The 24,537-nt window shown below is 40.2% G+C and overlaps 1 protein-coding gene across 2 annotated transcripts; it reads right to left on the bottom strand.

Moving 5' to 3' along the window:
• Positions 1–23,103, bottom strand: VSTM2A (V-set and transmembrane domain containing 2A). 2 transcript variants are annotated; one of them, XM_005888509.3, is made up of 5 exons: positions 23,025–23,103; positions 21,094–21,260; positions 19,974–20,024; positions 16,900–17,236; positions 1–89 (listed from the first exon to the last, which is right to left on the bottom strand). In XM_005888509.3, exons 1-5 carry the CDS (start codon positions 23,101–23,103, stop codon positions 1–3), a joined length of 723 nt encoding a protein of 240 aa, XP_005888571.1. The 2 variants fall into 2 exon arrangements, with proteins under 2 accessions (XP_005888571.1, XP_005888572.1); XM_005888510.3 differs by lacking the exon at positions 1–89 and adding an exon at positions 135–211.
• Positions 23,104–24,537: the final 1,434 nt, after the last annotated feature.

The raw sequence follows: 24,537 nt of genomic DNA, 5'->3' as shown, positions 1-24,537 counted from the left end.
TTAGAGTACAGTGGGTGCAGAGTGGTGCTTGGAGTTTAGGGTCAACTTTGCTGTCCGCTCCGTAGATTTTACAGGCGATTTGCTCTTTGCTTTAAGAAGAGAAAGTGATATTGGAAAAAAGTCAGCACTTTAGACTAAAGCAAAGCACCCTTCACAAAGCCACAGACAAGAAGCAGGACAGAAAGTCCATGGCTTGTAGCTATCCTCGCACCTGCGGAAGAAGTTATAAGATATTCGCTCATCTCGAAGATTTCCAATGCTCCTTATTAGGCTGTTTTAAACACATACATATATATATTTAATTAGCTCGCCAGCTTGGCTCTGGTGCCCATGAATGTCTTGGCATGCACTGCAAATAACAACACATACAAAGTATTTCAGTCCCAGGAAGTGGTCTTGTTTGCTTTGTCTGTTTTCAAACCATGCCATTTCATGGTTGGGAACACTGAGAGGAACAAATGCAGATACTTTTTTTCTCAAGCAATTCTATGAGGATTATTCCCTATAGTTATTTGGTTGTTCCTAAATGGGTGTCTAAAAACACATCCCCTGTTCTACCACTGCAAGCGTAAAACCACAGGAGGTGAAAACCAAACCAAGGGCAGCAGGCTTCTCAAGGGCAAGGAGAACAGGTTCTGGAGCGTGTGCATTTGGGCATCTGCTTTTAGAGGAAGAGCTTTTTCAACTTTTTATCCTTAAAATCTGAAGAAAATTTAGCACTATCAAGAACTGGACATGTTTGACAGCTCTCTGAGACTACATAAGGGAGGGAATGAAATTGTCCTTTTGCATTTTTCTTCACATATTTTATCCATGAATGTAAATGATATACCTTTACTAGTAATTATCATTATTGATAAGAAAACAAAAATGTGATGGACCTTAAAGCATTTCTTTTCTTTCTTCCTTTATTTTAATTCAAGAAAAGTTAAAAGGGTTTGAAGGGAGTGAAGGTAGGCAAATTCAATCTTTTGAATATTTCAGCTCCACATTGGTAGTGATAGAAATTAAGGTGAAAGCACACACTCTCAAAAAGTTACTGTAGAGTAAATATTTAGGGTTCTAAAGGGGTGGTTTAGCAGACTCACATTAATGTTTCTAGTTAGGTTACTTAAGTGTCACCATTGATTTGCCTTTGTTTAGGCGGTGAGTCATGTACTTAACACAGAAATCTATGACTCAAAACCCAAGGTCAGTGGTGGGTCTCTGGAGCATGTTGCTTCACTCAAGCTGGGTGACAAATGTTAAAAATGCAAAAGTAAAGGTACAGTCCATGTGTGGCTCTAAATATAAAGATTATACAAGGAAAATAGATACAATCCATGTAGAATCACTTGCATCAGAGCCAAAATTAAATATGTGCCCTTGTTATCTTTGAAGGGAGACTCTTTGACAGGAATTCATTTAATTAAAAGAAAGAAATTCATGTAATTAAAAGAAAGAAAGAAACAAAATGATTACATGACTCCTTAAATTGCCAGTAGTATTGGACACAAAGTATGTATGATACTGAATAAAGGTTTAAAAATGCTAAAAACAATAAAACCAAGGAAAATGATTAATTCTTCAAAAATGGTATTTTGTGAAATGTTTCCTTTTCAGTATAAGCATTGCAGATTGGCTCAAACTTGCTGAAACTGTGAATTATGTGCCTCTTTTCTCAACTAATCAACCCTTCACAGGAGATGTCCATCATTCCTGAGAATGATGAGATTCGAAGGGAACAGCTGCCATTCTGACACAACATTTTCTATTATACTGTGTCCAGTATGTGCAAATTAAAACAAAATTTACATGGGCAGTATAACTGCAAACAAACCCAATTATATACTGTACAGAATATGTTAAGGTTAATATTTTGAATTGCCATCAGATATGCAATAAACCACTGCAACACATAACGTTTTTTTCAGATTGTAATCATTCATCCACTTTAGGCACTTGCATTACTAGGATATTGTTCATTAAGTGAAATCTATTTCTGTCAAGCCAATTATGTTTTTTTTCCCCATACAGTAAATTCTACAACAAATCTGTTCTGTCATCAAATCACAGATTGTTTCTCTCTTCTTTCTAAAGGTTTTATTCATGTCTGGAAAGAAGGGATATGTGCTTATTCATCTTTGTAACCCCAAAGATTTCAACAGTGAAATCTGAGACTCGAAAATGATATACTGTGTCCTATGTAATTTTAAAAAATAATCATCATAGTCAATTTCATTTAGATGCACACTATTCTGAATATATAGGGCTTCCCAAGTGGCACTAGCGGTAAAGCCAATGCAGGAGACGTAAGAGATCTGGGTTCAATCCTTAGGTGGGGAAGATCCCCTGGAGGAGGACATGGCAACACACTCCAGTGCCTGGAAAATCCCATGGACAGAGGAGCCTGGAAAGCTATGGTCCCAAAGAGTCAGCCACAACTAAAACAACTTATCACACACAAGCACACATTCTGAATATAACATTATTGTCTTATCAAACATGCTATGGTTTATTCTAAAGAAAATTAAAAAACAATACTTTTTTTTATAAAGTGCAAACTTTGGCTACTCATGCTCTATTGTTGTTATTGTTTTGGAATGATGAGATTCAGGATTGCAATCAGGAGCCCTGACTTCTAATTTCCTCTGCAGTCACTCACTTCTGAAATCTCAAAAAATGTATTTATTTCTTTGATGTTTCCTAAAATGAGCATAACAATTGTTTGCATTTTATTGTTTTATATATGTTTTCTCATGAAGAGGCCAGAAATTGTATTAGGTCATCTGTTTTGCTTTATTTGGTTTCCTTTCGCTCTGTGCTCAAACCAAGCTAAGATGATCTGTTTTTCCCTAAAAATGATCATTCATTTAAGCAACTCTTCCCCTCATATAACCTGTATTCTGCTGTGTCTGTTCCCATTGAGCAGCTGTAAGCTCTTTCTCCTCTAATCTTCCTGGTGATTCTGGTTTTGCCTCTCTTATGGCCTTAACAGGGCTCACATTGACTTATAACTCATTATATTTGTATCTTACCCCACTGATTACACTATAAACTTATTAAAGGCAAGGATAAAATTTTAGGAATTTTTTTAATATTCTCAAATTGTAAAGCAATGCCTTGAGTCTTTAAACTTTTGCCCCCACCACAAAATACCCTGTAAAGAAGAAAGGGAGATGCTATTATCTAAATTATGGCTAGAAAATGTGCAGATAACATGCTTCGATGAGGAGCAGTCTAACAGAATCTGAAGATTTTTCTCTGATTCAGAATGTGATTTCATGATGTCCTTTGACTTCAGTGCAATAATGATGCCTTTCATTTGTTTTTATGTTTAAAGATTCCTCAGTGCTCTCTCAGGTGCAATTTCTCATGCCTTTGTAAGGTAGGGTGAAGAGGGATTTGCTCCATTTTGTAAATGGAAAAGTCTAAGAAGGCTTCTTAGAAGTCTCATGAGTACAGGCAAAATTTAGCTTTCTTCTTCAGTCCTTTTTGTTTCTGGTGATAGCGCATCACACTGCCCTCACTGGGATGTGGATAAACAAGACCGCTCTGCCCAAGACTGTGTCTGTGACAAATGAGTTTGGCCAATGAGAAATAGGAAAGAAAAAAGCTTCAGATATTTTATCTTCACTATGCATAACAATTATTTCAGAGAATAACAGAAAATTCCATCTACTTCTTTTATAAGAAACAAGACAAAATAAGAACCTATCACAACAACACGGAGTCGCGACCTTGGAATCCTTGGGGATCAGGTGGAGAAGGAACCATTTACCCACATTTTCAGTCACTGCCTTCCTCCTGCCTTGATTAACTCAGCACAGCGTCTGAACTGGAAAGCCTGCCTGGCCCTCATCTGTTTGCCAGATGGAAGGACTTGGCTCCCTTTTTGCACCTTCCTTTTTAGATGGTTCCTTCTGAACTGCCTTTTTTTTTTTCACCCCTCTCCATCTACAGCCATGAGGGTGGAAGACACTGGGCAGATTGAACAAAGCAGCATCCTCTCCTTCGCAGCAAACTGGAAGATTCAGCACCTACCATGTGTCAGGGAATACATATACATGTGACATACAAATATTGTCTTAGTTTATCCTCTCATTAGGCCCATACAGTGAACACACAGATTAGGAAAATGTAATTCAGTGGCATATAATAACTCAATCTAGGTTACACAGTTAATAGATAATTAAACAAAGGCACAGAAAGGAGGGCACAGCAGTGCAGTCAGATCAACTCATAGTCTGGATGCGCTTTTTTCTGAAACCCCCTCAGGCATTGCAACCTTGCCTCACTGCCTCCACATATTAGATTAAGATGTGAAGCTATTATTTAAATGTACAATAATCTTTTCAGAGAAAATACAACTGGCTTTAGGGAAAAACATAAACTTTCCCTAAGACTCAACTGATAAGTATTGGATATGAAAACATCAGCTTCTTTGTTTTCCTAAACATTAATAAAGTTTGTTTTGTGCCATACAGTATGCCAAATGTCTGATGATATAATATTATTTTGAAATTTTCTATTATAGTCTTTTAGATCTTAAAGTTTCCTCCAAATTAATTTAAATATTTGAATGAGATGTGGTCCCACCCTTATTCTTACATCTCCTCTTCTTTCTATGACCTCTTTTCTATACTTTTAATCTAAATTTGATAGCCTGGAACCAGGAAAAGTTAAGTTGATGTTCAAAGTACCACCATTAGTGGTGGGAAGAGAAAGACAACCAAAGTTTCTGGCCACCAGGAAAGATATGGGATATGGATATTTAATTCAGAGAAGTAAGTAGAACATTGAGACAACTATCTAGATAATTTATCACATCTAAATCTTGCCAGCTCTTTAAATATCCTCTTTCTCTGGGCTGGGATTGTCTTGATGGATTAATTTCCTATGTGAGGACAACTCTTGGTTTTGATATGGGGAAGAGTCGCAATTCAGGGCACCGATCTACAGATTTAGGTATAATCCTCATGGGTTCTTCTTCTTGTTTGAGTATCTAGTGGGATTAAAAGGAGCAAGAAAAGAGAAAGGACACGACTTATGTCCTGCTGTGGCTCTCTGATCTGGCTCCAGAATCTTAATTTTCTCAAAGTGAATATTAGTGATGCTTATCCCATGAACAAACTTAAAATGGAAATTTTCCAAAAATAAAAGAAGCAACACTGAAATAACTGTTTTGCCTGTGAAGAGGCCTAGGTTACAGACAGGCCTTGACTAACCTCTTTTTTATTATAGGTGTCAGCTTTACGATATGAAAGTAGCTGTGAGAAAATTTGAGCTACCTTTTAATGCAATTTTTATTCAGGTTTTCACATACTAAACCACGACTTAAGGGGAAGGGTCAAATAATAGGATGATTTTATCCTATAATTTTTTGAAAAGAGTATCTTTTTATTAGATTCCTATGGAACTAGTGCCAATTTCTTATAGAGATCCATTTTTTAAAAGAAATGTGCTTCATTTTGACCTAATACATAAATCGCCTATTTTGCCCAGGCATGTTGGCAGCAGCTGTTTAAATTTGTTTCCCGCTTTCCTTTAGTGAGCAGATTTACACCTCTATTCTAGTTATGAGGCCTCTTGTAGCTGAGGGAGACAAGCACAGCTGCCCATGTACACAAAGGTCTAGGTGACAAGGTGCAGGAGTGATACCCCATTCACAACAGAAGGTCCCAGACTTTTTTGTTTACAGCAGGCTTTTGGGGTTCCTACTTTCTACAGCAACTCAAGAATGGGCACAAAAGTGAAACTGCCTTCCGCCTGCTAGGACCACAGTGCATCTCAAAACAGCACATTTTCACTGTAATTGATTCATCCAAGTAAGAACTGATCCTGATGCATATAGGGTGATGATTAGGACAATAGTAGCTAATATTTCTTTACCTCTGACTGTGGTCCCAGGAGGCTGACACAATCATTCTGCTGATTAAGGAACTGAAACTGAGAGGGTTTATACAATACACTGTTTGCTCAGAGAGTAGGTGAAGGACTGCTACTCAGGAGTTCTGTCTGAGGCTAGAAACTGATTTGCATCTTAACAAATGTTTGTCTGAGCACTTAAAGAAGCACATTCAACTCAAGAATAATCTATGAGGACAACTGGTGCCAAGGTGGGATGGCTTTGCTGAGGGCCTGTGGGCCAGAGTTCTGATCCCATCACACTTACATTACTGTAAGGACAGTGTCCTAAGGGTGCCCCTAGCTTTTGCAATTTGCTTTATTTCAAGCACTGAGAGTTTAACCTATATGGATCTTTTAATGCAGATAGGATTCTGAATTCATACAGAAATGCTCTCTCAGACTTTTTTGAAGCATTCATATGAAATAAAACACGGTTAATATGTATACAATTTCCCAGAGTATTGACTTTCCTTGGCACCCCTGGTGACCATACCTCTGCTCATCACTTTGATCTCCTTCCAAATTGGGGGCTCAGTTAGTCATATTATAGAGAGGAAAAGTAACTGCATGAAATTTTATTTAAAGACTTTTTATGTGCTTGATTTATTTTATCAATATAAATTTATCAAGATAACACCCATTATGTTTAGACAAATAAGAATAATTTGATGGTCAGATTCTCCAACCAGCTCCCAGGAAATTAGATATAATGCTCTTAATTTCAATGCTACTAGCAATTTCTAGGGACACCACTTTCACCATAGTGCTTTTAATATACATACACACATATGTGTACATGTGAGTTTTTTTGTCATAAGCTTCACAATTACACAAAACTTTTACTTTGCTTTTGTTTATTTGTTCAATGTATTTTCTTTGTTTTCTCTCTCAAGAGCTGTCTGACACTGGCTTATTTTTAAATTTGGGCAATTTGAATATCTTTTCCTTATGACAAAAATAATAAATTATCAGTGTACAAATGTTATCAATACAAACAAAATAATCAGATAATTTGATGGGCATTTTCATATTATTTCTTGTTATTTTCTATGTGAATATCTCAGATTGACTTAAAATTTAGTATTCTTTATGTTTTCACTTTAAAGTTCTTTGTCCTGTATTTTTCACATTATATTATATATTGGTTCTTTTCTAATTTCATTAAACTTTCTTTGAAGACATGATTCTAGAAGGTGCTTCCTATCCATTGTATGGTTTTGCCATGCTCACTGGGACACTTCTCTCCTACTGGTCCTTTGAGTATTTCCCATTGTGGGCAGAGCTCTGTGATATGCATTCCTGTTCACAGATCTGGGTCTGCCTCTTTCCTGAGCTCTTTGGATTTTCCTCCCAGAACATCATCTCAGGGCCAGCCTCAAGCCCTGAGACCAATCTTTCTTGCCAATTTCCCTCCAGAAAGGAAGTATCAATTCACCCTGCAAGCAATGATACAGCAGAATACCTGAGTCACTGTAACCTTGCTGGCATGTATTGATTATTAAGTGAAAGTGAAAGTTGCTCAGTTGTGTCCGACTCTTTACAACCCCATGGACTATACACTCCATGCAATTCTCCAGGCTAGAATACTGGAGTGGGTAGCCTTTCCCTTCTCCAGGGGATCCTCCCAACTCAGGGATCGAACCCAGGTCTCCCACATTGCAGGCAGATTCTTTACCAGCTGAGCCACATCTTTGCCAAATTACGTGTCAAATTTTCAAAATTGACTATGGATTTGACTGGGAATGCAACGAATCTACAAATACTTTTGAAAAACTTGACATATTTCCAGTACTGAGATTGTTCATCCCAAAACAGCGTATTTTCTCATTTATTCAACCCTAAACTCTTCTAACAAAGTGTTCTAATCATTTTTATATTTATACTATTTATTTGCTATTCCTTTAAAAAATTAGATATGTTATACCCTTTTCTTTTTACTATTGAGGATTATATATTATGCTGCAAATATTTTCTATCTGGTTATTGCTGTCATATGGAGAACTGATTTAGGTTTATATCTTTGCTTTGAGCTTATCAATATTGCTATGCTATGCTATTACATGATCACTTTTGATATCTCTAAGTCATTTAGAGTGGATTACATAATCATTTGCATTTCTAAAATGGACATTTTTCCCTTCTTTCCTGAGTGTTAGACACAAATATTTCCTTGTCTGTTACACCACTTATTAGTTACACTTGATTTAATCAAACAAATGTTTTAAATTATTTATAGTACAATGTTATTTTCATTTGTATATTTTGTAACTTTAAACTTTCTTTAGTAATGTTAAACCGTCAGGCCTCTGATTTTATGCTAATCTTCCTGTGTCAAATTTCTCTTTTCTGCTCAGCTCTTAATTTAAGTTCATTTGGATATGTAGCCTAAATTGTACTCTTTTTTTTAAGTTTATTAAATAAATTCACCTTTAATTATTATCTTTTAATACATAAGATATTATTGTATTTTACTATTTTAGAGCCTTCTCTGTTTATATTTATGTTGCTTTATTGCCCTCTTTATGCATGGTTATTTCAGAGAACCAAAAAGTGACGACCTCACTCATGTGCCAGGTAATCTGATAGATGTTTAAAATATATCATGACGCAATGCTAAAATGTTATTTAGGGCACATGTGTCACTACCTCAATTTTATAGATAAAGACTCTGAGGTTCAGGAGATTTGTATGCAGCTCACTCAACAAACACAGTATCTAGGAAACAATGTTATCTACTACTACTATGCCATTCTTATTATAAGGCTCTAAATCCATTTTGCTTTTCTCTCTTTTTAAAGCTTTTAATAATATTCTTGTTTATGTTTTCAGATGCACCTGTGGGGTTGCAAAGAGTCGGACATGACTCAGAGACTTTCATTTTCACTTTCCATAGTTATTTTGTGATTTTAAAAAATTTCTGAGGGTCTTTTCTGAAAGCTTGAATTTAATTACAATAGCACACAGTGTGTATAACTTCAGCTTCCATAAACACATTACTTATTCAGGTCACAGCTCAAAGTCCTAAAATCCTTTGAATTTTATTATTTTGTAACCAATAAAGTCAACCATCTAGTTATAACCTTGGTCAAGACAGTTGGTGGCTAATGTGGTATGATTATGTAGTGGACAATTTATCATTAATTAACGTCACTGTGACAGAAGAAAAAAAGGAAGCTCTGAAATTACGAATAAAAGGTAGTCAGGAACGAAGACCCATTCTCCCTTCTTTAGCTCATCACCTACACACAGCCAACTACTTGTCACTCACTTATCGAGAGTTGATCAGTGACATGCTCTCTATGTATATAATTTCATTTAATTCTCAAAACCATGAGGATCATTCCTATTTAATAACTGAGGAAGCAGAGGTACATGCAGCTGTGAGTGATGGACATGAGACAAGAACAGTCTAATAACTGTGCCCACCACCTCCCCTGGTGAGAGAACCAGCTGGTCTAAGAAGCATGTTCCCCTGGATTTCTGCCTCTTTGGCACAGATGTAAAGAAGCTGCCTGCCAATGACGGAGACGCAGGAAACGCCGGTTCGATCCCTGGGTCGGGAAGATCCCATGGAATAGGAAATGACAACCTACTCCAGTATTCTTGCTGGAAAATCCAATGGACAGAGGAGTCTGGCAGCCTACAGTCCATGGGCTCACAGTCAGACACGACTGAGCAACTGAGCACGCGCAGCTGAAATGAATACACCTGTCAGGCTATAGGTGGCAGCAGTGTTCCTTGGAAGAAGGAGCCCTTGCCTTTCTTGAGAATTCTCTCTATTTTGACCAACAGAGTGAGGTCTTTCCAGCACCTTCTCAACCCTTTGGTCATCTATCCAGATAAAGCTCCTCTGGCAGCTTCCTGAAACCTTAAGGAGAATGAAATCATTCGTGACAAGATCTTAAAACACTGGCAAATTCTGCTTCATGGCTCCTCAATCACAGAGCCCTAGTAATCACAAACGAACCTTGCAGAACACTTAAGTGTTCATGCATTGAAAAAACTCTTACAGCACAAAATGGAGCCTTGGTTTTACAGACCCAGCTAGTTACTGAATTTCAACCAGTTAAGTTAAATATAGTTTACAGGAGAATTTAGCCAGTACAGACTATTACTCTGCATAATTCAAACTCAAACATAGCTCCAGCAGATCCTTTGACCTGTATTATCCAAAGCATTGCCTCAAATCTATTTTTCATCTTATTCATGGCTGCTTGATTTACATAGCAGCCATTTAACTGATAGAATTACAATGATCAAATTAATTTAACCTGTGTAAGCAGCCAAGTTGGATCATTAAACCAAAATCAACATTGAGGTCTGGATTATACATGTGGCTCTCCACCTGGATGTCGTGCACCATTTCCTCATATTTTAACTCAGGAAAATAATCTCCAGAAAGACACTGAGCCCCTCATCTACCTCCCCTCACCAGCTCTGAAATCTGTTTTAAGATCATTTCTCTATTTGACCACTTTTGGAAAGCTGCTACATTTGTAAGCCAGAGAGGAGCTTCCGGAGCCCTTGGATTCTAGCAGCTGGAGCAGCAGCTGCCTCTCAATGCTCAGGTTCACATCATGTTGAAAACACAACAATCATATTTCTGAGTTCAGAGAATCAGTATTCCTGCTGAGCAACCACACATGGAAACATAACTACACCTTAACTATGGCCAGTTTTCTTATGAGTGCCAGCTTGAAGAGAACAGTTTCACAAAAGTCCAAAACAATACTGGAGAAAACAATAACAGAAGACCAGTTTCTAAAACTGTATTTTTTAGTTGCACACACATGCACACACATCTCATAGTACATAATGATTTTTTTTCTCTCACTCATAAGAACTTTTTAGAGAGAATGATTCTCATAATTAACTGCACATAAAAATGGGTATTTCTGCTTCTAGACTCAAGACATTTGTTCTGGGATATGAACTTTTTAATAAGCTTCCTTGTCAGTGTGGCACAGGACATCTGCACTTTGAAAAACACTGTTTAGGAGTCTTGATCGTTTTTGAAACAGAGGCAATGTAATCGATTTATGCAAATATAAGAACAAAGAAGACAAAAGCAAAGTTATATCTGCCCTCTCTCTCTTCATTTTCTCCCCAAACAAGACATCCACTTGTCCTAGACACTTACAGGAAGGCAAAAGAAGGGGTGATCGTTGTAGCCAAAAATTCATCTTTAGGGTGACTAGTATTTTGTCTGTGTGTCAGGTTTCCCAGAAAATGGGACTTCTACAACTGAAAGGAGGAACGCCCCAGGGAAAAGGATACAATGAGGACTTCAAAGTAAGTGTAAATAAGTTGCTGTGGAGACCTGAATGAGGAAACAGCCAATTCTGACTAAGACAACAGGAGAAAGTTTTATAAAAGAATCTGCATTTGAGTAGAGTCAAAAAAGAGGGAAAGAAAACGTCATTTTCAAAGTCACAGAGGTAAGAAATATCTGAAAACATTCAGGAAAGAGCAATTTAGAAGATTATGTGTGAGGGTTAGAAATCAGGAGAAATAGCTTGGAAATGAGACCTTGAAAATCTGTGATGGTGCTTTGGAAACGATAATTATTTAATACTTATGTTCAATTGTGACGTGTTCCACATATTGAGATTATGAGCATATTCAAGATTTCCTCATTACCTGTGATGGTGTTATTAAGAGAACTGGGGAACTGGGAACATATAGAGGAATATATATATATATATATATATATATTTTTTTTTTTTTTTTTGGTGAGAAAGCTAAAATAATAAATTCAATTTTTGAATATTTAGGGATCTGATCTAAATATTTACTGCCATGAAACAAGCCACCCTAAAACCTAGTACCTTAAGACAACAATTTATTATTATGTCTCACAGGTCTGTGGGATGGTCACCTGGGGCTCAAGTCAAAGGCTGGCTGCCTTCAGTCAGCACCATGTTTCAAGGCAGTTGCACTTGGTGCTCAATGGCTGGCTCTAAGGCCACAGCAGAGGCTGCCTATTCTCTTGTAGGAAAGGTCTGGAATTGGCTGGTGAGGTATTACTCCTTCCTATCTCATTGTCATGGCAGTCACAGTCCAGTCCAGGCTCAGGGTGGGCACAAGAGGCACATGTGTCAACAGCTGCGGTCAACCACTGTGCAGGGGCTCTGCTCTGCACAGGGATCCTAGAACAGACATGGCGGTGGTGGTGGGGTTAATGGGGACAGCAGGAGCCCTGGTCTGGCTCTCCAGAGGGAAGTCAGGATCAGACTGTCAATTTGTTAGGGGAACCACTGACCAAAACTACCTGCCTTGGTCAGGCACAACAGTAATCACTTGTATTAGTTATCTTACAACCGGAAGTTCTGGTAAGGAATGTGGAACTAACAAGCTACCACCGACAGGAAGGATTTGGGAAAGGTCAAAAGAACAGAGGAGATATCAGTTCATATGCCAAATGACTCATTGGAAAAGACTCTGATGCTGGAGGGATTGGGGACAGGAGGAGAAGGGGACGACAGAGATGAGATGGCTGGATGGCATCACTGACTCGATGGACATAAGTCTGAGTGAACTCCAGGAGTTGGTGATGGACAGGGAGGCCTGGTGTGCTGCGATTCATGGGGTCACAAAGAGTCGGACACGACTGAGCGACTGATCTGATCTGAACTGATGCCCAATCTATGAGGTCCTACCACCTCCCAGAATCCTCCTCGCTGGAATCCATCTTGGCTGAGTGATGTGCAAGCCACCGGCAAGGACCCCGAGTCACCAAATATGGGCCAAACAGGATGATTGGCCACAGACAAGCCGGCAACTAACCCCATTACCATAAGCCCAAGACTGCAAGTCATGTGGCAGACCTTCTCCTGGGTTCTCATACCTCACTGCTCTCCACCCAGGTGCCCCTTCCCAATAAAGTCTCTTGCTTTGTCAGCACTTGTGTCTCCTCAGACAATTCATTTCAGAGTGTTAGAGAAAAGCCCACTCTCAGGCCCTGGAAGGGGTTCTCTTTTTTGCAACAGACAGAAATTTTCTGAGGAAAACTTAGTAGTTGAAACCATAGAAATGGATGATACTGGAACACTGAGAATGGGAAAAGAACTACATTTAAGAGAGGAATTTAGTTGGAGAAGTCCACAGAGAGAAAGGGGAATGCTAACAGTCAACTTGAAGGGGCCAGAGGGGAGTTCAGGACACCAGCAGCTGAGGGGTGGGGCTGTGGGTGTGACCTTTAGGGGTGTAGCTGCCAGGCTGGGGTGGGACTGGGCCAGGCTGCGTTCACACCTTCATTGGCTTGTTGGCAAGGGGGTGTGTGGAGAGGGGATCCATAGAAGAGAGTATAGACTGGGTGGGGAAGGACAAAAGTAGGAAACTGGGGTGGTGGTGGATGGAGGGGAGGTTTGGCTTCTGTATGAAGTAGATGTTGTCCATGAGACAGAAAGAAATGAGTAGAGAATGATGTAGTTTATTGAGGTACTTGGGGATCTGTTCTCAGTGCTGCTGCTGCTGCTAAGTCGCTTCAGTCCTGTCCGCTCTGTGCAACCCCATAGACGGTAGCCCACCAGACTCCCCTGTCCCTGGGGTTCTCCAGGCAAGAACACTGGAATGGGTTGCCGTTTCCTTCTCCAATGCATGAAAGTGAAAAGTGAAAGTGAAGTCGTTCAGTTGTGTCAGACTCTTCGAGACTCCATGGACTGCAGCCTACCAGGCTCCTCTGTCCATGGTATTTTCCAGGCAAGAGTACTGGAGTGGGGTGCCATTGCCTTCTCTGGTTCTCAGTGCAGATGGAACTAAACCAGTTCATGCTAGAATCAGGACTTGTTACCCTCAGAACACCTGTAGGACATTCTAAATGTTAGTTATGGCTACAAAGATTGGAGAAGAGAAAAACCTAAGGAACTGCAAAAGCCAAGTTCTATTTATTTGCTTTATGATTTTTCTTCAGTATTTTGGTTCTAATTGTGGATTATCAAATGTAGGTAGAATTAAAAGAATTAAAAATAAACACCATAAAGATACAGCTCAATTGGATAGTTACATGTGCATTAGCTTTTGAAAAAAAATATCTGGTAAAGTAGCTATATATTTTGTGATATACAGATAATAAAAGACTATTTTCCATATTTTTAACATAAATTTCTGCTCTAGGAAAATTGAGTAATTTGAATGTTATAATATATATTCAGAGTTATTTTCAGCTAATACTTTTCCTTCAAAGAGAGACAGAACTACTTTGACAGAAAGAAGTATGAATTAGGAACTGAGTATTTCAAAATAAATAGTTCAGTCAACTAAGTAAAAACTGTGATGAAAATAAAAGGCCAACAGCCCAGCTTTTGGTAACAGGTTGGTATTATAGTGTCACAGACACCATGGATGACACATGCCTTCCTATATCAAGTGAAAAAACAAAAGGCTAATATAACTCTTGGTCTGTAAAGGCAAGATTTCACTTATTTTGTCTTCATCATATCTTGCCTTTAATAAAACAGGAAAGCAAAGATGCGTGGTCAGTGTAATTTACAAATATTTTGTTTTCTCACAAATGAAAATATAAAAACGATTAACTCTTTGAAGAATGGAAGTATGTCTTCCATTTTTGTATCATTGTGCTTGGCATACAAGTTCTCAAAAGGATGGAGAGTGAATAAATGAAGCATGGGTATTGAAATCAGCTTTATTTGAATATAACCTGAAAAATCATAAAGCGAAATTACAAATCAGGATGTGGGTGTTAGAGGAAAGATGATATAGATATTTAACCCCAAAACTGTATCTTATGCAATAATTGTGCAAGCACAGAGACTTACACATGAATAAAATGAGTGGCTGGGCCACCATAGCTTCTGCACTAGAAGTTAGAAAATGTTAAATGTATATAAAATATTTTCCAGTATTCAACCATAGAAGAAAATTGAAATGAAAATTTTTACTGTGTTTCAGATTAACCTTTGCTACTGCTGATAATTTTTAATGGAAATAGCTTTGGATGAATACAGGCTTGCATAAGCAGTACACCCTGTTCCTTTAGAAGAAGCAATGGGTGAGGCTGATGATGGGTGGAAAATGAGTGGTGATTTCTCTTTGAAATTTGTTAGATTTGTATAGCCTTTGCCACTTAGCACCAATCAGACTAAGAAAAAGATATTAAAATAAAATGAATCTTTTTAGAGTATATTATTCAATCCAAAATGTAAAGAATTTAGAAATATGCTTAGAATCCTTCATCTGGGATAAGTAATCTGATTCCACAAAATGGATTTATGATTTCTAGCGTGGAATATTCTATGCAGGCTAATAACTTCAGTTCCATGATTTGGAGTCCTCATCAGTTAGGCTGTAAATTGTCTGCTGAATGGCCTCTGAAATTTTGCATATAGCATTTAGGTTCTTATTTTGACAGTGAGAAAGGGACGAAGACAATGTCTCCAAAAGTATAAAATCTTTACCAAATAATGGCTAAAAAAATTTCTACCATTAGGTGTGTGTGTGTGCATGTGTGTGTATGTGTGTGTGTACACATGTGTATATATTTTTAACTTGGTTTTTTCCTTTGGGGACAAAAGAGATGATAAAGAAGAAAATGAGACAAAGTCACACAAATATGGCTTCAGAGAAGCTGTCTCCTTTCAGCATGGCATAAGGTGCCGTAAGCAAGACATGCTGGGATAGCTGCTTACCTACATCATAGGACCCTTAGTCAAGCTCACAACAAATAGTCTCCATTAGCATATGAAGCCTAAGGAGTGGGTGGGATATATTATTTTTAATATATCTAGGTGGGATATATTATTTTTAAAATATTGTTTATAAATAAGTATTTAAAGATATACACATGCACACACATGGGCTTCCCAGATGTCTCAGTGGTAAAGAATCTACCTGCCAATGCAGGAGGCACAGGAGACACAGATTTGAACCCTGGGCTGGGAAGATCCCCTGGAGAAAGGGAAGAAATAGCAACCCACTCCAGTATTCTTGCCTGGAATATTCCATGGACAGAAGAGCCTGGCAGGCTACAGTCCATGAGGTCTCGAGTTGGACGTGACTGATAAATATATATATATATGTCCATATTTTTTAATTTTTACATATAAATGTAAAAATATATTTAAATGTTTATTTATATATAAATCATCCTGATAAAATGATGAAATTTTAAAAATCTAGTAGCTAAAAAGAATTTGAATGTTAGCAATATAATTTTCTATTACAATAGTAGTATCAATAATTCTTCAATGATAAACTATAAAGAAACAAACTCAAAACTGAGAAATTCAATATTTTATGCTCCCTTCATCCTAAAATACTGCATCAAGCATTTGAACAGGATGCAGAACAGTCTAGGGTAGTGTAAGGTACTGCTCATTCCATGCCAAGGTTAAAACTTCAGTGAGTTTCCATTGGCTGAATCAGTGCATAAATTAATGCTATTCAGAACAGCTTTAACTTGTACAGCTGACTTAGGAAATGTGTGACTAAGCTTCTAAATTGGCATCGAAGCCACATTGACAGGAGCTGCCTTATCACTGTACCACTTTCTGCCTTTCACCCCGCCTTACTTCCTCCTATTACCATAATTACTTTCATCACAGGCAGCTGAAGTTTCTCCTTCAAAACAGAAGCCCTTGGTAACTGGTCCTGCTTAAAGCTATGAGTCTCTGAAAACGTGGTGTGTCTCTTTCATTTACATGATGATGAAGTGAAAGTCTCTTAATTTGGGTCATTATCAACACATAAATCTGTAGAGAAAATGAACATGTATTTACAATGCAACCAAATGCACATGATTTATTGTGCTTATAGTGTGTAAATACAGAAGGAAAAGAAGTCCAGCCCTCAGATTCCCTGGACATGAGGCACTGCCAGCAACTAATGGGGCAATTCACACCTTCAGGAAAGGTCAGCCCCTGGCTCTCATAGCTCATCCTCATTTTAACTGAACTTGCTCTCTAATTTTAGAGAAACCGTCACACGTAAATCTGTCTACACTGACCCATCTTCCTGTGGAGGGTTTGTGAATGGTAAAATGGGTTTCCATACCTGATTGTGGACTTTGTTTGGGGATTTTGGCTACCTCTTGAGGGCTGGAAGTGGAGGGCACTCGCTGGTTGGCAGAGCTGTGCATACTGCTGGGAGCTGCCACGGAGACATTCTTGCGAGGTTTCATATCCTGCAGCCACATGGGTGAGGCCTCGAAGGCCTGCATCCTCCGGGCGTGGCTGTTGGCGTTGACTTTTAGGTAGGCCTGGGCTTTGTGTTCCTGAAGCTCTCCATAATTGGCGTCGGTCACCCTGCACTCATATAAGCCTTCATCCTTTTTCCTCACTTTGGAAATCTGAAGCTTGTGAGAGATGTCATTGCCTTGGACTTTCACTGTCTGAAAAATTGTAGGTAAAAAAAACAAAGTGCTACATCAAGTGATTTGGTTTCCATATCTTGTCCTGAGCTTGCTAAGGTTGGAAAATTAAAAGGTCTTAATGGCCTCACAGCCACAGTCAGAAAGCTTTTTATTTCCTCAGCAGTCTAATTAGAAGATCTTACTTATCTTATTCTATTAACACCTAGATTCACAAGATCATGGAAACATGAGTTTAGTCCAGCTGAACCAGATTCCATAAGCCACATGGTTGGCATTTGGTACCAGCTCTACCATGATTCCATCAGGGGACTGGCCTCTGCCAGGTGAGCTCAACTGAATGAAGCAGAACCTAATGCGTGCATAGTTTACAAAGCCTCTCTTCTTCACTGTAGGCTACCTACCACTCTGAGAGATCACAAAAACATGCTGTTGGTCACAGCTGAGTTTAAGTGGGAATGTGCTTTTAATCCCCACTTCAGGATGATTACTAAACGGACTGGCAAAATAGACTTGGATAGTAAAGTTTTTACTCCAGCTGTTGGTGCAGTCTGACCTATAGTCATGGGGTGGCAAGACTCAGGGAGCAAATGAATATCACCTGAAATCCTATGACTCGGAATACATGCCCCTGCTACCACAGGGTCTGTGTGCTGTTGGAACTTGAGATGCCATTAATTAAACACTGCTTTGATTTTCAAAATAGAAACTGACTCTCACTTCTGATATTGTTTATACCAGATTAACACCAAGAATATATATATGGTAATATATAATATACAAAATTCTACATAATATGCAATAGATCTGTAAGCATTTTTATCAGAAGAGGTAGATTTGATATACATCATATTATCATATTATCCATGACTGACAACGATGGACTTCATATGACACTCAAGATCTGGATTTGGATAATTTCCAAATTAATTTCAAAAGACAGAGAAGAGAAGTGAGAAGGCAAAGTTATTCCTGTACTGGGCATTACACTTTCAAACAGTCATAAATAATTTAGAAAATCTGGGAAGTGTTCATCTGGTTTTTACATATAGAACTGTATATATAAACAGTTTTCAACATCTGAACCATAACCATAAGTATGTATTTATGTACATGAAAATTACATACAAATATTATTAAGACTGTAAAACTAATGGGAAATAGTAGTTTCAAATATATTTTCAACTGGGTGTCCTGATAATGTTGGGGTAGTCAGAGTGCTTATATATTGTTATTATTCCATTTTATAATATACTGAGGCTTAGGGGGTTTGGGTCAGTGCTTGTCAATGTTGACTATACACTAGAATCATCTGAGGAGGTTCAGAAAATACTCTCATTTGGATTAATGCAGAAACACTCTGCATCTTTCCAGGGCAAAGCTCATACTGTATTTTGTAAAAACTCACCTGGGAATTAAAATTAACTGCTGGCTTAGGATCTATGTTCAAGGTCACATACCAGGTGAACTGGGAACACACTGCTTTCTACTTCTGTGTTTAGAGCTCTTTCCAGTTGACTAGATTGTATGAACTCTGGGCATTGATAATGCTGTTAGCAGTTGTGTGCATGACTATGCAACTAACTGCATGTTTCTCTAGCTCAAAATGTGTGAGGCTGCTTTACCACCTGTCTTTGGAGGATTGGGGTATGGGTGAAAAATGAAAGATGAATAGGAAATAAACAATCTATCTAATTATATGTGTATATATAAATGAACATTTAAGAAAAACATCATTAATTACTGATCTTACCAATAAAGCTTTTCTAGCACTGTTGGAAAACAACAGATTCTGTGATATAAGAATAATTAAATTGAAAGAATCTAAAAAGTCAGTGAGTTTATGAAAAGAAATTGGGAGTTTCTGGTTTGTATCTTATTTTTGATATTTTCTTCCATGCTGAGATTATATATTTAGATTAGAGAATTTGATTTTATTAGCATATTTTTACATTACTATGATGTAACCCCAATATTCTATTACTTTATATGTGCTTAAAATAGCCTCAGAATACATTTCCTTTTAAAATGTGATTTTCAGATTCCTTATACACATATTACTTCTAGTAATGGAAAGTTGTTTACTAATTATCAACAAACTAAATAATTCTATTAGTATAAAGTGATTCTAGATGGCTTCCTCTGAGGTATAGTAAATTTTCTAATTTCAGACAATTATGAGCAGTAATAACCAGCAGAGTAGAAACACATCTCTGTATTTTCAACAGGTTAACCTCCTCTAACAATGCTTTTATATTTATATTGGCTTTTGGTCTTATATTACATGATTTTGAACACTGGCATTAGAAATGCCAATGCCATTTAAAGTTGAGTTATTTTAATTACAACTTCAACTCCTGTTGGACGCTTTAATTTTTTTTTTCTGCCTGGGAAGATTTTCATCTTTTACTTGCTATTGAAGGATAATTATTGGTATAAATAAATTATTAGTATTGCTGCCTTTTACTGTTATAGTTAATAAAAGCAAGAAAGTGTCACATTCCTCTTTGGGTGAAAAATGATTCCCAAGTAATTTTTCAAATATTTATACCATTATGATAAATAATTTTATTGTATGAATTCTAAATCTGCTTCAATGTGTTTGTACCCAGTGAGGTAAGGTAAGACAGAGCCAGAGGGCTCTTGTCCCGCGTGTGCAAATTTCCTCTATTGGGAACAGTAAGTATAAACATTTTTGAAAACCGAAATTCACTAACTGGTGCCCCGGCCCGAGTGCAGCAGTTGCATTGACACTCACGCTGATCTTGGTCCCATCTCCGTCAGGGTCCCGGTCTGGCAGCAGCTCAGCCTACGGGGAGGAACGGGGAGCGGGGCATACGGATGCTCAGACCTCGCCCAGCCGGAGCCCTCCACAGGGCAAACCCGGAGGGAGGGGCGCTGCCCTACCCACCAGGGGACCAATCCCTGTGGCTGTGCTTGGGGACTCGGGAGCGGGAGCGGGGATTAGGGGACAGGGAACTCTGCGGGTGGGGCGGGGGGTGAGGAATCTTCGAGGGCGTGCTCGGACTCTGGGGACTGGGACTGGCAAACTCGAGGAGCTGCATTCGGGTCAGTGCCCGGGGTGCGGGAGTCTGCGGGGGATGGGAGACCTGGGATCTCGGTGACTGCATTCTGTCATTCCCTGCTGTCACTCCTACAGACCTTCACTCACCCCCGCACATCTGCAGCCTCTTTTGCAGAACTACCTCCTTCTCTGTTCAGACCCTCGTTTCTCTACCCGCCCCCTCTCCTCTCCTCCCCTCCCCACCCCCTCTCCACTGGGGTTCCTCCGTCACTCCCCATTCCCTTTTTTCCGTCACCCCGTCTCTCCTTTCCCCATCTCTATCCTCCCTCCTCGGTCTCTTCCCACCTCCTCTATCCCCTTCCATTCCCCCTCCTCTGTCTCTCCTCCTGTTCAGTCTCCCCCTCCTCTCCATCTCTCTCCCCGCTCCTTCCCTCTGCGTCTGGCAGAGGTGGTAAGAACGCAAGGGGGTGGGGGTGGGGGTGATGGAAAAACCGACAGAATTTGTCCCCATCCCACCATACTGAAGGGATAGCGAGTGTCCGGGGATGTATCGACGCAGCAGTGCCATCTAGGGCTGCTGACAATGTCCAGTACTAAAAGGAGGAGTCTATTCCCAGTTCTTAACCGGGAAAGACTAGACAACCTGCTTTCCCTTGGTTTTAACGCGGTGTCGCCAGGACAGGGTTCACCCCTGGCATCCCTAGGCGTCATCCTTGCCGCCAGGTGAGCCACGGGTGTTCCCAGGGGCGCCCCAACACAATCTTGGCCGAGATTCCGGCTGGACACTCAGGAGTCTAAGTCAGTGAGTGGGCCGGACACGAAGCAGGCAATTCGGGCGACGCAACTCTGCTACCTGTGCCCCGGCCACATCGGCCCCAGGCTCCAGGTCCTCCGGCCCCCGCAGGAACCACCACTGGATCTCCAGGTACACCGAGGCAGAGCCGCTCTGGAAAGCGCAGGACATCTCCACATTCTGCCCCTCGGTTGCTGTCACATTCCGCGGAAACTCGGTAAATTTTGCTGCAAAACAAACGCACCCTTTTGGAATACGCACTCCACTCTTGACAGCATCTCTTGTGAGCTCACTACATTTTCCTGGGTCTTTAAAAAAAAAAAAAAAAACCCTCTATGATATCCCAGAGGCTCCTTCCACCGTTTTCCTTGGCCTCTTTCTTGTCTTATTTTTGGTATCAAGCCTAAATCATTTTGTTGTTGATCAAATCCAGATAATAGAAAGGTTAACAAGCTTTCCAATAACTCCCCTCTGCTAGCCAGGCTGCTCATAGTTAGATACAAATACCTTTTGTCAGACTGCAGTATTCCCCAAAACTTACTGAGGGATTCAGGGAAGTACATTTTACACATATCTGTCAAGCTGGTACATGAAGAGAGCCTCTTATGTCCAGATTTCTGAACAATCTGTGACTAACTGGATGTTCCATGAAATAGAGAAAAGATCACGATTATCTGTCAAAATTTACATTCCTGATATATATCACAACACATTAGCAGTTGTGATTGGAGGGCTACAGCATTGAAACAAGTTGCACACTTTTTTAAGCTGTGTATATTTCTTTCTTTCTTTCCAAATTAACCTTCATATCTGTTCCCAACAAGCTTTTGTATTGTAAATTGTCATACATCATGGGATGTAAGAATCACACACCTGGGCTTGGTTCAGATTAAAGATTGTTATAAAGTCACTAGAGACTTTTTTTTTTAGCCTTTTCATTACAAATCTTGATACTGCTAGTTTGCAAGATTCATGGAGCTATGGTGAAACTCACAAAAATATGTTTCCTCTCTCCCAAAGGCACTTCCCTAACACGGAATGCGTTGGATGGTTTTTCTTATCTTGTCTAAGAGACACTCTGAGAAAGGCTGATGATTCCTTAAAAGTCTAGGACAGATTTGTAGCTTAAGGAAGTGTACAGCTACAATGCGTACTCATGGGGAGGAGGACTGGGGGGCTGCAGGGTCGATTTAGGGTGGATGCACTTTGCCCCCACTTTTTAAAGCAAAGCGCCATCAGTGTCTCTTTTAAAAATTTATAAAATCCCAACATGATCTCTACTGAAATAGAACTGTATTTATACTTAGAGGAAACGGGAGATGTTAAGAAGACATTCTGATCTTAAAAGGACTTTTCCGTTGATGGCATTTCTGTCTGCAGAAGTGATGCAGTCTTCTGGCAGCAGAGATGTGATCTGTTCATGGTGCTGAAATGATCACTGCAGCCTGCGAAGTCCTGAACAACTGGATTCAGCAGGCTGCTGCTGCTTGTAATGCAAGTCGTGCCTTTTTATGGGTCCTCAGAGGAGTCTGTCCTTTGATAAACACACACGCAAACGAAGTCACACGGACACAGAAAAAGGAAACTCTAAACCCATACTGCCTACATAGAGGAGGGCTCGCCATGGAGAGACCCCCATGCTCAGCTCTGTTTGCGAAAATAATGTATGCAAGAGTCGTTACCCTGTGCATGCACATAGAGGGAACACACACACACACACACTCATAGCTCTCTGTTTGTGCTCACCGAGGAACCCACCTCGTTGTCAGTAACCAACTGTATTTTCTCTCAAATCTAGCTGGGCTACCATTAATAAACTTTAAAGAAAAATGCCAAACAGAACACTATTCATTGTTACTTGCTAAGAACCTGACTACATCTGCCTGGCCGTTCTTTGAACGCAAAGACACACACACACACACACACACACACACACACACACACACACACACCGCGAGCAAATGTATACTTGCCAGTGAGCACAGACTTACCTTGAGAAGAAAGCCCTTGCTGTACATATAAAACGGAAAAGAACACAAATCCAACATATGCCAAAAAGATCCCCATCATTCCAAAAAGTGTAAGGTTGGCGGGGTGTGGGGGGGGGAGGTCACATGGGTGTATCCAACAGCCAAAAAGCTTCACAAGAAAGGAATGCCACTGTCCGGCAGGCTTGGTCTCAGCGCCCAGGGTGTGGAGCTGCGAACATCCCGCCCCTCGCCTGCTTGGACTGCTCTGGGGACCCGGAGCGGGGACTGGGAGTTGGCGGCGCGGTCGAGGGCTGGATACTGGGCTCGGCTCTGGCGGGCTGCGCTTACACACCCGGACCTCGGCGCGGAGTAGTGCTCGCCGCTCGGCTGCCCGCCTTCCGCTTCCTGCGGCGGGTCCGGCGTCAGCCCGCGGTGCGGGGTGCGGGGCGCGGGGCGCGGGACGTGGGGCGCGGGGACGGCGCGGGGCGGGGGCCTCGCGGACTCGCGCCCTCTCCGCTCTTCGCGCCGCGGCGCCGTTAACTCCGTGCGCGCCGGGCCGCGTTCGGTCTACGCCTGAGTTCCGGAGAGCGGCGGCAGCGGTCCGTCCCCAGGCGCTGCTTCCGGCCAACTGATCCTCTCCCGCCTCAGTGAGTCCCGGCGCGCGGACTGCGGCGGGGCTACGAGGACGGGGCCGGGGCCGCGGGCGGGAGGATGGGGCTCGCCGGGAAGGAGAGGGACGGGACTAGGCGAAGACACTGCGCCGGGGCGACGAAAACAGCCATTGGAGGGAGATGTCGCTTAACCAGTTATTAACTGCTCTAACTAGGAAGAGCGCAAGCTATTATTTCACACGGATTTATTGCTGAGCAACCTCGCGCGGAAGAGAAGCGGCTCCTGCAGGGACCGTATCACTCTTGCTGGTGAATGGAAGAGATGAAAAGTACAAAAAGTCACGTATTGAGGGAATTTTCCAGAAAGAAAAGTCGTACCACTTTTACGCTTTCATTTATTTGTTTTTGCTAATTCATATACTACTTTGCTTTCCCAGCCTCCATCTGACGTGTATTTTGGCGGTGGGGAGGGGTCTCAAATACCATTAGGGTCTTTATTTCATGGTCTATTTTTATTTTGTTTTTCTTTTGGCTAACATAGTAACGATTTATTGTTCCTGAGATTCTATTAATAACAAATACTGTTTTAGGAAGAAAAAGTACAGTAAGCTTTACGATGTCTTCCATGGAGAAGATTTGAGATGTGTATTCTGTTATTAAGAATCTAAAAGCAATATCTGTCTCTTTAAAGACTGTCCACCGTTAGGCAGTGAATTTAAATCTTCTTAATAAAATTAAAATTATTTGCCCTTTAAACACAGTGCCAGGTATTTTATTCTCACTGTTACTTCCATGCATCTCTACCACAGATTTTCAGTATTATTTGGAAATATGACTAAGTGTTAACAATGCTGTCAGGAAACCAATGCCGTATATGTATTTTCATTTTATTGCTAAAAATATGTAGGTGGCTAATTCCTTCA

The sequence above is a fragment of the Bos mutus genome, chromosome 4, assembly GCF_027580195.1.
Source record: "Bos mutus isolate GX-2022 chromosome 4, NWIPB_WYAK_1.1, whole genome shotgun sequence".
NCBI lineage: Eukaryota > Metazoa > Chordata > Mammalia > Artiodactyla > Bovidae > Bos > Bos mutus.
Note: the sequence above shows the minus strand (reverse complement) of the source record. Positions and strands in the feature narration are given on the sequence as shown.

Bases quoted from the DNA above. Each gene is read 5' to 3' on its own strand.
- VSTM2A (XM_005888509.3), bottom strand. From the start codon at position 23,103: ATGATGGGGATCTTTTTGGCATATGTTGGATTTGTGTTCTTTTCCGTT. The intron at 21,261-23,024 runs GTAAGTCTGTGC...TTTGTTTTGCAG, and splicing joins GCAAGGGCTTTCTTCTCAAG to CAAAATTTACCGAGTTTCCG. The intron at 17,237-19,973 runs GTGAGTGTCAAT...ACAATTTTTCAG, and splicing joins GAGATGGGACCAAGATCAGC to ACAGTGAAAGTCCAAGGCAA.